The sequence below is a fragment of the Manacus vitellinus genome, unplaced genomic scaffold, assembly GCF_001715985.3.
Source record: "Manacus vitellinus isolate BGI_N305 unplaced genomic scaffold, ASM171598v3 scaffold_20_pilon, whole genome shotgun sequence".
Taxonomy (NCBI): Eukaryota; Metazoa; Chordata; class Aves; order Passeriformes; family Pipridae; genus Manacus; species Manacus vitellinus.
Window position 1 is genome coordinate 9,877,059 of NW_021939471.1, and position 15,935 is coordinate 9,892,993.

The window sequence follows — 15,935 nt, forward strand, 5'->3', positions numbered from 1 at the left end:
TCTACTGGAATAGGACTGCTTGTCAGACAGCCCTTGCAGCAGCAGTGGGACTTCAGGAGCTGTGGCTGCTGTAGTGGAGGCTTTCCACAGCAGCACTCTGTCAATGCCAGCTAGAATTATATCACTACAAACTCAGCCATTTATGCCCTGCTACGACCTGTTATAACTCTTGCAGAGCTGGCTCCCTCAATGTCATGTTCTCTACCTGTGGATCATGACTCTTGCTGACATGTTCAATGAGAGACCTTTCTTTAAAAATTCAAAAGTTCAAATTAATAGTACAGTTATAAAGATGATACTAAATCAGCAGCAAAAGGTGACAAGACAAAACTACAAAATAGTCTCTCATGTTAGAGCCAGACATCAGGTGTGGGCTGCTTTCCCTACCCATCAGAAGGAAGGTGAATCAGAGAGCGTGTATGAGGCTTGCTGTTGTACCTGGGTAAAGATGCATACTGCCTTTCCATCCCCTCGAAGTGAAGATTGTATGAGCTCCCATCTGGACCTTTTCCAGGCACCTGTGGAGAGGAGAGTAATTAGAGATGAAGATCAATTATGCAGCCCAGCTACTAACAATGCATCTCAAAACGATAAGCAGAGAACACATGATGCTGCAACATGCCAAAATCAACAAAAGAAAGGCAGGGACTCAAAGAAGCTCCAAATCCCATACATAATCTTATCACTGCTAACAAGAAAGGCTTCTGTATCAAAGAAGTGTTTAGAACAGGTACAATTTTCAGAGCCTCTCCCTCGTCTGCCCGCTAGCTGGGATACTCTCTCTTCTTCCCTGGTTGGCCTTCCTCCTAGAATTCAGTAACACGAGGACATAATCTAATTAAGCACACCCTTTCTGATTACAGTGGCATAACTACCTGAATTAAAGCTAACATCTCAGTCCCAAGTTTGCTTTTTTCCCCTCCACTTGCATGTTTTGCTTAACTATAGAATATGATATAAACGGGCTTTCTTTCATTCTTAACGAGAATCCAGAAACTTTCCCTAATGCCACTGCAAAGCTAAGTATCCAGCTGGGAGTTAAGTGCACCTATGATCATCTGGTGCCATTTCAGAAGTGAAGCATTAGTGCACTCAGTCAAATGCCAGCTCGCTACTTGGTTTGTTTTCAAGATGGCAACTGGAGTTGGCTGGGGAGCACAATTCTATCAGGAAGGCTCCATCGGGTACCAAACGGTGAACTTCGATGCTTTTAGCACACAGGAGCTCTCCCAATTTCACTCACTCAATGCCTGCTGATGGCCCAAAGTGTTAAGAGCCTTGTTAAAATGGAGCTATTAGTCTTTTCCTCCATAAATGGAGTAGGCTCTGACTGCCTTCAGTGTTTCCTACATTAGTATGTATTCCTATTCCGGTGCTGCTAGAATCAGCAGTTTTATAAAGCAATATACTAAGAGGCCATTTAAAATCTCCTTTCCCTTTTACAGATTAATAGCAGAAAGGAAGATTTAATGCCTTTTCAAACATTTTTAACAATTCATTAAAAAGAAAGTAATAAATCACACCAAGCTTTCGGCAAATGCCTGATTAAAAAAAAAGAGAAAACAAAAATTAACATGTTTTTTGCATTCTACAGGTTAGAGTACATTTTTGTCAGCCCTGTAATTTATGCACAATACACCATTCTCACTGAAGCGATGTATAAGCCTCTACAATGAGAAAGGTTGTGCGTTCAGGTGTCGGAAGTCCTGTCTACCTTTACAAAGCATTTCTGTGTACATTACATAAGCCAAGTCCAATGCAAAGAGAGGTAGCATCCTTTGGAGCTACTAGGCATTACCTTAGGAATTATCGCAGACAAATACTGTTGTGCACCTTGCCACTCCTCAAACATCCAAGATATTCATAATTGAAAAAAAATTATTTAGTACAGGCCTCTTGCTGGTTCTCCTTTCTCTGACTCAAAACAGAAAGGAGTCCTCATGGAACTGTTGGCCCCAAGAATAACCACCTCTGATTTGAAATGACCCATGCTTAGCAGTGCCTGACTTTGGATGAACAAAAAATAACAATAACTGCCCTACATTTCAAAAAGAGGGCAGTAGGCTAAAGGGATAACGCATTCATTTTTTGCCACCAGAAAAAGTGACATGTATAGAGACTTTATAAAGACAGAGTCACTTAGGTGAAGAGTCGCAGCCACTTTGGCTGTTCTTACACTGCTAATTTCATTAGGTTCATAAGTTCCATTAATTTCTCAGGTGTGCTGGTCAGGGAAGAGCCTCCAGATTTCTGCTGTTTTACAAAGAAGATTGAGGGGAGAAAAACCAAATGTATGATCTGGTTCACTCAGCATAAATGCCACGCAGTATATGGTCTAACTGAGGCTATAGATCGGTTATTAATTATGCGCAACGGCAAGATATTTATGAGCTGAAAGATGCGCCTTGTAGCTGTGCATTCACAACCCCATGTGACTTTTTTGCACTCTCACACCTAACAGGAGTGACAGCAGCCAGGCAACATGAAAAAACACAAATGGATTTGGAACCATGCCAGCATTGAGCAGCAATCCCCAAACTTATACCGGTCACCAAAAGTATAAAATATTTACATCACAAGGCCTTTTTGCAGCAGGAAAACTCCCCTTTTTTGATGGTTTCCTACAGACAAATAGAAGGCAATACCCCCTGCCAGGTCTGTTTGTATATATGATTTGAGAGACAGTTACCATAGAAACACCCTGGTGGTGGATACACAATTTTGCTAATTTGGATCCATTGAGCGGCTGAGTCTCCACACCCTATATAAAACCCCCAATGCACTGGAAAAGCATGCTCTGGCTCTGCACAGCTAATTAAAGGCTCAGCCATTTCTTCTTCTTTCCCTTCTCCATCTGTGCATGCGACAGTAAAAACCTATCATCTCTCAGCCCGGAGTGCCAAAATGGTGCCTGGAATAAAATACTACCCCTATGAATGGAGAAATTATGAAAATAGAAACACCTCCTTCGTAGAAGTTATTTATGTTTCAGAGAGAGTCAAAGCAAAGGGTTCCTTTGCTGCCTTCTACAACAAAATAAGCTAAAAATTGTCACGAAAGGTACTAATAAGCAAGATCAAAATACTCCAGCTTCTCCTCCTTTCCTGAACCAGGACATATGTTGGCCCTCCAGCCAGGTGTGGAGGTTTTAAGAGCATAGTTAATCATCACAACATATTTAGGCAAGCAAACAGTAACCTTATTAAAAAAGGATTAAAACCTGGAAGTCCAAATGAATGGTGACCATGAGATGGCCAGCAAGGCGTGGGAGCTGACAGAAGGTGCAGTACTTAGGTGAGTCCCTATCAGAGGCAACTGGAAGAGGTTTTGAGCTCAACATCTCAATCAGTAGAGAGAACCCAACAGCAGATGAAACACACATTTCACAAAGATATGGTAATGCACAACAGATAAAATGATCCAAAACATGCTCCTGTATTTTTAGGGTTTAAATAAACAACATCAACTTAAATAAGTGCCATCATTATGAACAGTTCATCTCTTAAGAGCGGCCTCAACTAACAAGCGAAATATGAATATGCAAAAATAATGGGACAGCGATAAACACAGAAACAGCCATCATCCTACTAGTGCAATTAAAAAAGCAGCACACTCAAATTGAGGAAAGGAAAACAACAAACAACTCATGAAACTTAACTGTTGCAAAGTATTGGTATGGCCAAGCCCTCTGTGGAATGTAAAATTAATAAACTGGATAGGCATATGAATCAAAATAACTAACATCCACTTAGCAGAAGACAGTAAAGCCTTTGACAAGTTGAAGAGAAGTAGAGCCTTGAAGAGCCTGCCATTCCCTGAATTGGACAGTAGGCAGAAACCTCTGTACCAGCAGGTTATTCTCCTAATTGTCTCTTTGGGAATCTCTGTGAATTCTCTGAAGCACACAGCAGTGGCCACACTTGGAGACAAGGTACCAGATAAACTGGCAAGATATCACATCCATATAAGTCAGTGCCTTCATGGTCAGGATTTTCTGTGTTCCAGAAAGCCATTCTTTCTACATGGATAGTAACATTTTTGTTGTTCAAGTCGCTTTTTTTAAAAAACCAGTAATTTCCACTAGCAAACAAGATTTCTGTGACAGAAAGGTGCCACTTCAGAAAAAAAACCTATGACACCTCAGCATCCTTAATTAAACTCCTGCCAGTTCTCAGCAGTAGAACTAGGCCAGGGGAAGTGCAGACTAAAAGGCAGCGTGGGCACTATGGACCCCTCTCCTCTCTCCAAGTCCACAGCCTTCAGCAGGTGACCAACCTGAAAGGCCAAAAGGCAGAGAAGAATGAGTGCAGGCTGGGGCTCTCTCCACTTCCCTAGACAAATGGAATCCATATTTTTATTAAAACAGAAAACTGTAGGAAGATTATTAGTTTCATATTTCACATGCAAATCCAAAACAGACAGAAAGGGAAGGTAACTGTAAAAAAAAAAAAAAAGATAACACAAAAGCAGTGCAGGTGTCAGTGCAAGCTATGTCCCTGGCAAAAAGAGTAACTGCAGAGGACTTTAAGGAGTTTTTTAACACGTGGAAGTGATAAGCTAGCACAGAGTATCTCTAACCTGCTAATTCTTTCTAGAAGAAGGTCTCATGAAAATAATAAAAAGAGGTGATATGAACCCGCACCGGTAAATCAAGCTAGAAACAATTCTCTTAGAGCATTCAAATATCTGCAAATAAATTATAAGGCATAAGTAGAGTATACCTGCAAGCAGGTGTCTTGAGTAAGTATGGGATTTGCCTACAGGAGAATTCTGGGGCTGCAGAATAACAACTCTTTAAGGGAAGGGAAAGGATTTATTTAATCCTGAAGCTTGTGACTATCTTGAAAACTGTACAGAAAAGTGTATGAGGCTGTGTTTTCTTCCCAGGAGATACTCCATTTCATTCCCCCTCACCTGTCTTACACTGCCTTCCTCCTACAGCGTTTGTTAAAGGCTACATTACTAGCTGCTAGCAGGAAAGCTTCACTTGCCCCTTTCTTAGGGATCAAGGCGTTAGAGGTTGGACAGCTGTTGTGGTACAAAAAATAACAACTGTAGCAATGTTTTCTGCAACTTAAGCTTCATGAAACCAGAACTGACTTTTTCTTGTGCATCCAGACACAGCTCAAGGTGAGGGTTCCCACGCTGCAAACAGAAATCAGCAACAACTGCTTGCCCCTACCAGCGGAATTCAGCAGGACAGTGTGTTTTCGCCTGGGGCCCTACCTCTTCTCACATCCCACCTGACTCCCTGCTCCAGGTCTGTCCTGAGTGAAGTTGGCACACTGAAGACACAAGACCATGGGTACTGCTAGTAAGGAAAAGAACAATGCAGAGCCATTTTCAGAGTGGCTCTCTCAGAAAGTTGCAGTTACTGTTCTCTCTCCTTCAGGTATCTAGAGCTGCATATAGTAAACTTCATCACCTTTGCCGAGATTAATTTGTTAAAAAAATTGTTTTAAAGCTTCTTAACTAGCTATAGAAAAAACATAGCTCAGAGGCAGAAGTTTCCCACTGTTAAAAACCAGAATAATACACAATGAGCATTGCATTCAGGTTTATTAATTTTTCACATATATGCTAAATATCTCTGCCCTTTTACTTTTTTTTTAACCCTTTGTTTTCCCCACTTCTGAACTACAAGGCTCCTGCAAACATTTCAATTATCATGAAGATCAGAAAGAAAATTAGAACGGTGTGCTGCCCACTAAATAAGTAGCAATAGTATAGCTTTATCAAGGCTGATATGATTTTAACTACCCATTTGTGAATCCACAGCAAAACACTGCTAACTCCACTGGAGTCATACCTGACTTATTTCAAATTATGGGAGATCAGGAAAAGCTTATGAAGATAGGAGTCATGGGACTCCTAACTTTTTCACTTATTCACTGTGTATGCTCAGAAAAGTCACTATGCTCAAAAAAGTCACTTGAGCTTGTGCATTGTGGTTTTCTATCCATAAAAAATGGCATGATACTAACATTGTATTTTATGTCTGACACGCACTGTAAGACAGGAGCCACCCCAGGAAGGCTGCAGAGTGAGGCTTGTGCTTTGCCATCACCCAAGTGCTTTGAAAATGCCACCCAGTTCTGCTTTTTGCCTGAAAGTCTGTGTATAAACACGACACACAGAACTGCTGCATTGCTTAGTACATTTTTCAATAGTCTTGTGATCATCTGTTAAAGGACTTGATTCAGATGCTGGTTTGACCTCTGTTCTCAAAGCTCTTCTTTTGTCTGTGAGCGTTTCTAATCACATGGGTTGAGATTCAGCATGCCAAAAAGAGCCGTGGTATAACGGAATTTGCCCTTTAACCTTCAGGTCTCCCCTCTGCTGAGACACAGTTGGTTTTTGTTTTCAATTAAGTGAAAACTGAAGAAAAACGGAGAGGTAAAAGTGGATTTGTTCCCCACCCTGGTCTCAATGTTTCATACACAGGTGAAGCATCAACATTCACCCATTTATTTTTTGCATTTCAACAGTCTGCCTGGTTCTGGAAATTTAAGAACACAATTTGACTCGCTAACACTTTCTTTATCTGTTAAAACAGGTGGGGTGATGTAAGGCAGTCAATTGGATGTTCCATGTGAAATGAAGGAAGTTGATCGATGGGGTCTTCTTAATTCCTTACTGCTGTGATATCCTCATTATCCCATCCTCAAAGACCTCAAGCATTTCCACAGACGGCATGTTTTCCTCCATCCAGCTTTTTTACGTTTTACATCAAAAGGTAAAAATTAAAAATTCTACCAGTGTCCATGATTCAAAAGAATTTTTCTGATGTTTTCCTTACATACACAAAGAGGGATATATTTTGCTTTCCTGGTTTTGCAATGGAAGTTGAAACAGTGATTTTGCGTTATTATAACACTCATCATTTCTCCCTCTAATTTGGATGGTTTTTAATAAAGCTCCATTGATTCCACTGAAAGAAATCCCTCCTGGCAAAAGCAGAACACACACGCTGATTGCTAAATATGCAGCAATTATCATATTCAGCAGCGCACTTTAATATCTTATTTATAGATGTATCTATCTATAATTTGCTTTAATTAAGTTGCATTGATTTTAATGGCAGGAGCAGTCCTCAAAGAAGAGTCTAATGCTATATGAGCCCATCAGTACTGCTTTACCATTGTTTGGATATAAGACAGCACCTTTAATATTTCTTTTTGATATTCTTAGTGGTGTTTTTCTTTGCTAAGTGGCTGCAATGGCAAACCAAGATGATGTTCCACAGGAACTCTCAAAGCCACCTCCACCACTGAAGAAAGAGAGCACTTTAAACTTCCCTGTTACAAACTTGTTCATAGGACATTTTCCAATAATAAGGAAGGAAGCAGTAGCTTCCCAACAGGTCTGGTGACAACTTGTGTTTCTGTTCCTACTCCATTTTACAGATATCTCGGGAGCGTAATTGTTAGAGATTCTCAAATCATGGTCCAATGTCTTTAAGTTTGTTTTGGGTAGTGGGGCAACTAAGTAAAACTTTTTTATTTTCATGTTAACAGAAAATACAGGGTAAATAATTTAGGAAGGTGAATCAGTCGATAGCCATAGTTGCCTGTTCACAGCCCAATCACCAAGTCACAAGTCTTGCAGACTCCTAAAGTTCTGTTTTCTGGGCTCAGTTCCAGGGAATGGTGAGCTTTCTTTTTGTTAAGCACACACTCACTTTAAGCATTTTATACTAATCTGGTTTAGAGATTATTCCAAAGAACACTTGATGCTATTAGAACTGTGACTGAGTTTGTCAAAAAACATCTTGAAGAACAAAAGGAAGGTATTGCCTACTAGGAGAGTCTCACAGCCTTGGTTTCTGCTGGGTGCCACCACATACCTTGGCCCTGATTCAGGAAAGCATGCTAAATACTGATGAGGGGGGGTTGTTTTAATTTCAATAGCATTTGATTCCTCTTGGAGGCATTCCCAAAGCTAACATACACCTGCATCTCTTGGTGGCTTTATCTCTTTTTTGGGTCAAAATACACAGGAAAAACACTTGTACCTTTGTATCCTGAACATGTCTTCACACACCTAAATGCAGCATTCTAGTGGTGATGATTTTGGCATCTCCATCTCTGAAGTAACTCAATAAGAAATTACTGGTGCATATAATTTGAGACTCTGTCTCAGAGACTACCGAGGTAGCTTTATAACATTACTTACACAGATCTTAATGTCTCATTCACTGTTAGTATTTTTTAAAAAGCGAAAAATAAGTGCTGGCTTTTTAAATCACTGCTTTTTGGAATATATCAGCACTAATTTTATAAGAATCATTCATGTTAAAATGCAAGGGCATGATCTCAAAGGAAAAGCACCAAAGTAGCTATGCAAGTACATTTTCAGTTTCTGGTCACCATTTTTCATTCACTGATTATTGCTTAAGTGTTGATTAATAGTTATGTTCATGCTGCTAGAATGCATTTCCCTTGCATGAGAAAAACATCCTTGTCCAAAGGAAAAAAGAGATAGTAATCAAACCATCCTTCCTCTTCTCCAGAAGAAACACAGACACACACTCCAGAGTGTTTTGCTGGTGAGTAGGTTTGAAAATTTTCACTTAGAAAATCAGATGTATGCAATCAGAACACTACTTGGTTGGTCAGATTGCAAGGCAATTAAATGCTTCCCCTTCTGACTGTCTCTCTATACACCTATATACACTCATGTGCACACACAAATGTACATACTTAGAGTCACTGTGCCTTCTCCCTGTGCAGTGAACATCAGGAACACTGAAAACAGCAGTGTTCCATGCTGGAATTAAGCAGGGCTGATTATCTCAGGATTTACTTTTCCTCCTCAGTAATGCCCTACCTCTTGTTCAAGGAGGTGAAACTAATGGTTTAGATTTAGAGGGAGCGGAAAATTCTCTATAAAGGCAATAGACTGAGGGAAATACACACACAGATGGGAAGTTTAAAAGGGAAACAGGCTGTTCCCATAACAGTTTAAAAACATGGCAATTGCCTTAGCATAGTACAAAACAAGCTCTCAGCATTTGCTGTATCTTACAACATTAAGGAGAGAGAAAACAGCAAAGATGGAGGTGAAGCCAAAACTGCAAATTGTTTTTGCACAGCACCACAAAAATAATACTCTGGTTTCTGAACCCTCGCTTCACGATCCCCCGATCCCTGGTGCTGGAGGACTATGGTTTTCTGTGACCATGCAAAATGAGATCATTTCCTGGCCTGTGTCCGTCTCTGTGGGTGGCTTCTTTCTGCATTAGTTGTATAATATGTTTTGGTTAATTCTATCTCTTAATTGTCTTTAATGAGCACCAGATTTGCGACACCCTCGCTTGCAAACCTATTCTCCAAGTAGAGGCAAACAGAAGCACTTGAGTTGAGAGAAAATCTTAAAAGCAGCAAAACAAAAAACCCACACCACCCATCAGCATTGATTCTTTCTAACTGCAAGGAGGCATTTCAATTGCTCTTCCCCTGAACCAGGCCAACGTAATTATTCTATTCCCAGCCACTAAAGAGAATAACTTAACATGTCACATAAATACAACTGTGATGCAATATACGGCATACATACGTGTGACTACATTTCTAAAGCAGGTCTCCTTTAGTTGTTCTACAATACTGTGTATAATTCCTCTCCCCCCCATGAAACCATTCCTCTGCCTTAGCCTGTTTGAAAGTAAGCTGCTTCTTGTTCCTCCCAGTCTTGCATTCTTTGCTTCTCTTCTCACTGTAATTAGTTTACAAGACTATTTATCCAGATGATTACTGCTTTTAAATGACAGTCGTCTTTTCTTTTGCTCCAGTTCATTGTTGTGTATCATTTTGTCTTGCTATCTGAATACCCAGTTCTCTAAAGCTTTTTCTCATTATGTTATCTCCTGATATAAGGCATTTTGAAATACTTCATGAGAGACGCTGTATGAAGTAAATTGAATTGAATTTTCTCTCAAAGTCACTGGCTTTCAGCATCTTTCTCTAGCTAAGTCAGCAGAGTTCTTGGCACCAATGCCAGGGTGTAATGGCCATGCTTTGCAGCCCAGCTATGAGCTTGTGTTCTTTTTAGGGAAAATGAAATGGCAGTGTCAGTACCTGGAAAGCAAACAGGGGACAGATCAATATTTCCATTTATGATGAGGATGGCAAAACGAAAATGTCTGGTGTATTTTTGAGGGTTTTAACGCACACATTGAGATAATGCTATTTTGCTGTGTCTATCTACATCTGGTCTTGGTACTGAATGTGCATGCAGGGGGTAATGTGCACGTGTACGTCAGGGAAGAAAAGAGGGAGGGAAGGGGAAAATAGCAGGGCATGGAACTAAATTGCAAAGCAAGTAGTGGAAATAGACAGTGAAAAGCTTCCTGCAGGCAGGCAGCTTCACAGGGGAGAGTGAGCCTTTCATTGTCTATAAAATCATGCCTTGCTGGAGGTCCTGAAGAGTAGAAGGGGTAGCACCTAGAGGCAGTAAATCTCTCACTGTTGTATTATTGCATTCTATGCATTTAGCTACTGTACAAACCAGCATGCCGCTTCAAGAAAAGAAAAGGAGGAAGAAGGGGGGAAATGCCCAAAGGGAAGAGGAGGAAGATGGCAATAAAATTGGAAAACAACCCCCTGCCACAGCTCTCCCCAAGAATACTTCACATCAAAGAAAAACTGCAAAGTAAATCGTCATGGAGTTAAAAGTTAACCTCAACTCCTTCCATTGTGATTTGACACCACTATGGAACAGTACTCCTAAAATTTGAATGGTTAGTCTGTAGCACAGGCTATTAAATCCACCTTAATCCTGTTAAACATAGATGCCAATAAAGAGAGGCACTCTTTCAATGGCATTGTGACAAAAGCTCTCCACACTGCAAATTCAATATGGTTAGCCAAAAAAAAAAAAAAAATCCCAAACCTGGATTAATACTGAGCAAACAACAACATCAGCATAAGCAGGCTTAGAGAGAGGAATTGCTTTCCATATGCTGTGGCATCAGGTTCCTCCGAATTTTCAGATACCAGTCTGTAAATGTTACAGACATTGTTTCTCCTGCTTGCAACTGCTGTTGGGTGGCGACCTTCTTTGCTTGCTGATACCAATTTAGCAGTTGGTACAGTTTTTCTGTGATTTGGTACTGTCTGTTGTTTGCTGGTACCAGATGGATACCAGATGGGTAACTGTGGGCAATGGTTCCTCTGTGTTCCAGTCCCAAAAATCACTGCCTATAGGGTCAGTCTTGTCAGTTGACTCCTCAATGGCACTTCAAAGCAGCATTCTGAAAAACCTCAACATCTGTTCCTTACTCCTAATGACCTTAAAAATGTTGCAGACATACTTTCCTTTAGCCAGGAGTTACTGTGCATCTGCAGTAAAAATACAACCTTACAGATGCTTGCAGCCATCAAACTCACTCCTCGCTAATGGCAGTTCCAAAGCCACCACCTCAACTCTGAAAGTCAGCACTGAATGTGAAGTATAATCAATATACTCTTTTCTGTGGTAGCTCCACAACGTAGGAGTTCAGAGAGATTCCAAGGCATTTTTCAAAACAGTACTTTCAGCAATGAAGTGGAAGAACAAGAAAACAAAAAAAAGTGCCTTTGAAAGGCAGCAGGGATACCTGAGGGCTAAGTGTAAAACATGGAGGGAAAGCAAGGAAAGAGAAAGTAATGGAAGAGATCTGTTAAGTATTAATTTGCGTTTGGTGTTTCAAAATGTTGACCTAGTTGTCAAACTATAGACAGGATCTAAAAGATCAGCTAATGTTGTTGAATACTGCCTATTGTAGTTCCTTCCTATGTTATTCCATATGACCGCTTCTGTTTCTAAGAAAGGAAAAAAAGTTTATTTAGGACAGTACAGGAGCATTTTGGTAAATTCTCTGTATGTGCTACAGCAGAATGCTGTCTACAGAAAAACACAGCTGACATCAAAGCATGTTCCCCACCCCCTGTCTTGCTTCATGAAGAAGTTATGATAAACAGGTTATGTGTTCCCTAAGGTTACCATGGAAACTCATTCTTTTCAGGCCATCATTTGCAAAGGTAAAATTTGCATTAAAATGTGATGGAATTTGATTTTGTGCATGTGTATGTGAAACTCAAGTGGGGTCATGCTACCACGCAGTATAGCTATTATTTCAAACCTGGGAGCATACACTTAAGAGAGAGATCTATTAATCCATGTAAACACCTCAGTGACCAAATTACAGTTTAATTGCTACCTTGACAGGTATCTTCCTAGTAAATTAAGAGAAATACATTGAAAATTAGCTTAAAATGCAGATGTAAATGTTCATACTGATCCACTGGTGGGTACCACTAGATAGCATTTTGCTAAATTCCCCTATAATCATTCCACAGGAAAGATTGAATTTAGATTGTCAGAATGACTTTGTTTTGATGATGGCAGACCAGGGATGGAAGGCACAGGCATGTATTTCAAATTATAATTTTTTATCATATCTTGAAGGAGTTATCATCAAATTATGACCTGTAGAATATAATTTGATATAAACCATTCTTACTGCAATACAAGAAACTCTTGAATCTCCTCAGAATACAAATCCAAGTGACTCACATTGGTTTGAGTCACATCATAACTTCAAAGTCAAAATTTCACTCTAGGTATCTCCTACTCTGACTTTTCTTAGAATACCTGGTGGTGTAAATCATACACCTAGTCCAGGTTCCTTGAGAGCCACTGCCATTACTCGCTGCCATGTGCAGCACTGATATTCCTAACACAGAAATGCATTATTTGCCGTAGTAATTATGACAATCATTATTCCAGCCTAGCAAGAAAACAGATCAACAGATTAAACCCAGAAAAATCTTACAATTGGTGACCAGACTGGATTTTAGAAGAGATACCAGTGTTTGTCCTCTTGCTCAGCTGTACGCATTCACAATTTACATGCTGAATTTGATATACTACTTTAAGAAATCTGTGCTACTCTGGGACACTGGATTATTCACATATCATCAGTCTTGAACAGCAGGACCCCCTTGGAGGCAGCAGGGCCAGAACTCATATTTCTGCTTGCAAGGCAGACATTCCAATATCACCTGGACTACAGAAGATTCAATATCTCCTACGACAGAGGACTTATGACATGCAGTTCAGCTGGAATGACTCTACTTAATATTGGACAACATGACACTTAACACAGCAGTCAGGCTATTTGATGAGGAACAAGCAGCAAAAACACGGACAGCAGTATGTGTTCTCTTGCTTTCTTAGTGTTTAGTGTCAAAACCACTTGTTTAGTCTCAAAAAGCTTGATTAGTGTCTCAAAAACACACAAAAAAATCAAATAAAAATCAATCCTTCAGATTAGTTTGCATGGTGCCATTCTGCATTGGGAAATTCCTGCTTTCAAATTCAATTTACTAAACAAAGCAAGAACATTAAAGAAGTTTTCAAAAAACCAAACTCAAATTTTTGCAGAACTTCTCAGAACTCAGCACATTTGACAGAAGGAATGTGTTCCAGTCGGATTCTGTGTTGAGCAAGAAAGAAGATGCTAGTGCTCCTTTTTCCAAGTGTTTTTTAAGAGCCAGACTTAGGGCTGAAAGTTGAACAGAGCTGGCCTTGAGCAGAACAGTCAAACTTATGTACAGCACAGCCTTACAGGGTAAATGGAGTTCTCTTTTTCCGTATTTTTTACTTTATTTTAATGCAGTCTAGATATTAGATTAGCATCTGCACTACAGACCTTAGACTGGGAACTAATAAAGTTATCCACCCAATCTCTCCATGTCTGAGTCACTGACTTTCTTTTTCATTTTAAATAATTATAACACTGTCGCCTGTTTGTTGAGAAAAATAGAGCCTTTATATATTCATAGATAATTGCTTATACCCAGCACCCAGCGATACATTCTAATTACTATTCACACCTTGGCTGTGAAGAAATCTTGAACTTTTTAGTGTTTTTTAACTGCAAGACAACAATGTAGCCAGAGCATTGACACCCTGACTATTGAACTGTGCCTAGGATGGAATTTAACAAGCAGTTCTGCTAATGCCTTTTGCAGTGAGGAATTTTAGCAAAACTCAAGAAGACCCAAAGCCTCCACCTCAGATCTTGTGCTGCAATAATGAGAATTGCTGCACAGATATACAACAGAAGAACGCAATCCAGAAATCAAAAGTAATCAAAAGTCCATTATTTCAGTTGGCTTCTTCACATACTTAACTATAACAAATACAAGGTCTGTGCTCTGTAACAGCCTCAATGACATAGTTGTATTACTTGACCCAGCTTCTTTCAAGCTCGACCCTGTTCTGCACACACTGGGCAATCGTTGCTGTTTGCCTCACTGAGGTCATTCTGCTTTCCCTGATGTTAAATGGACAAATTTTGCAGTCCTTTGTCCAAACCAGTCTCTATTTTAGCGGGATGTTATCCCTAGCAGGCACGGCTGGACAGTGACCAGCATCTTTAGGAAACGGGGTGCCAGTAGCCAGACAACTCTTTAGATCATTGGTATTTTTTAGGGAAGAGATTTCTTTTTAATCAGCAACACACTGAACATGAACATGACCCAGGGAGATTAAACTGTAAGAACTGAAAAGAGAAGTCAACTGAGTTGGCATCTATTTGATAAATACACCAGATACCTGGTAGTAAAGGCCAAAGCTTATGCCTAAGAAAGGGTAAGGTTTGAGGCCTGATTTCAGGCCTGATCCAATAAATACCTAAGCACATGCTTAGTTTCAGACATGAATTTCAACGGTATTACAGACTTGTCTTGTAATTAAAAAAAATGAGTGTTGTAGTAACTGGGGCCCCTTTCCAGAAGTTGAAGCAGACCTCTCGGTAATGGCCTGAGGAAGAGGAGGTCAATTTTAAAAGGAAACCTACTTTCCCCCCTCCCTTGTAGTCGGACCTGTGAGCAGCTGTATTTGATTCTGTGGTATGTGGGGCACTGAGTTGCTAGGGGTTGGGATCAAGCTGTCATGGAGAAGTACGTATCACTGAGCCTAAGTAAGGGAAGGCTCAAAGAGCAAATACTGGCTTTAGCAACCCCAAGAGCGAGGCCTCGGTGTTAAAAACTGAATCCTCTTCCAGCTTCCCCATGTGATGCTTGCCTGAGATTTGACAGTGTGCACACATGCTCAGGGCAAGGGGCCACACAGTCCCCTATCTACAGAGTGATCAACAAGTAGGCAGAAACCTGTTAAAGCCTATACTGGCAGAAGCTTGCCAAAACAGAAGCAAATTACAAAGAGCCAGCTACTGTGCTACTCAGAACTGCAGAACTGCAGTCAACCCAGATTGCAGCCTAGCTCCAAAAAGGCTGTTTCTGTGCCCATTCAGCTGTGCCCCATAGCATGAAGGCTGCAGAGCTAAGGGCTGACTATATGCACAAATGCAGTAACTGTTCAGCATACTAAACAGCATGGGGTACCTGTTCATGAATTCCCCTCATCAAAATAATTACCAGTTGGAGATTTGTGTCTTGCCTCCCTTAACATATTGGCAAATTAGGCAAAATATATACAGTGGAAAACCTCTAGGGCCCTTCATATCATATCAAGATGATCTGTGGCAGCTGTCATGATCTCTGTGATGCCCCACTCAAGTTCTCTGTTTGGGCAACATCAGAAGAACCTATCCTAACCGCAAGAGACATGATTGCAGGCACATGTGTTAATTTAGAATCTCTCAGTGTTGTGAGCCTGCAAGGATGGCCACAGCCTGGCAGCACTGCGTGTTTTTCTCTGATTTCCTTCAACTACTTCTATGAAATAAGAGAAATGCCTAATGTTTTTCCCTCCAGAATCACCCCCCTGACTTGGAAAACAACAAAAAGCAGCTGTGTGATGGGGCACCTTGTGGAATGGATGGCATGATATATTTCTGGAATTCACATAATATTGTAGGGTATAAACAGTACCAGTGGGCTTTGCTAAGATGACATATGGCACTGGAACTGTTTCCCCTGGTAAAT

The 15,935-nt window shown here is 40.4% G+C and overlaps 1 protein-coding gene across 1 annotated transcript in view; it reads right to left on the bottom strand.

Moving 5' to 3' along the window:
* PARD3B (par-3 family cell polarity regulator beta) overlaps positions 1-15,935 on the bottom strand; it is a 371,837-nt gene that overhangs the window by 29,980 nt on the left and 325,922 nt on the right. Inside the window, exon 22 of the mRNA XM_018071589.2 lies at positions 439-518. Within this exon, the coding sequence (XP_017927078.2) occupies positions 439-518 (80 nt within the window). The remainder of the gene's footprint in view (positions 1-438; positions 519-15,935) is intronic.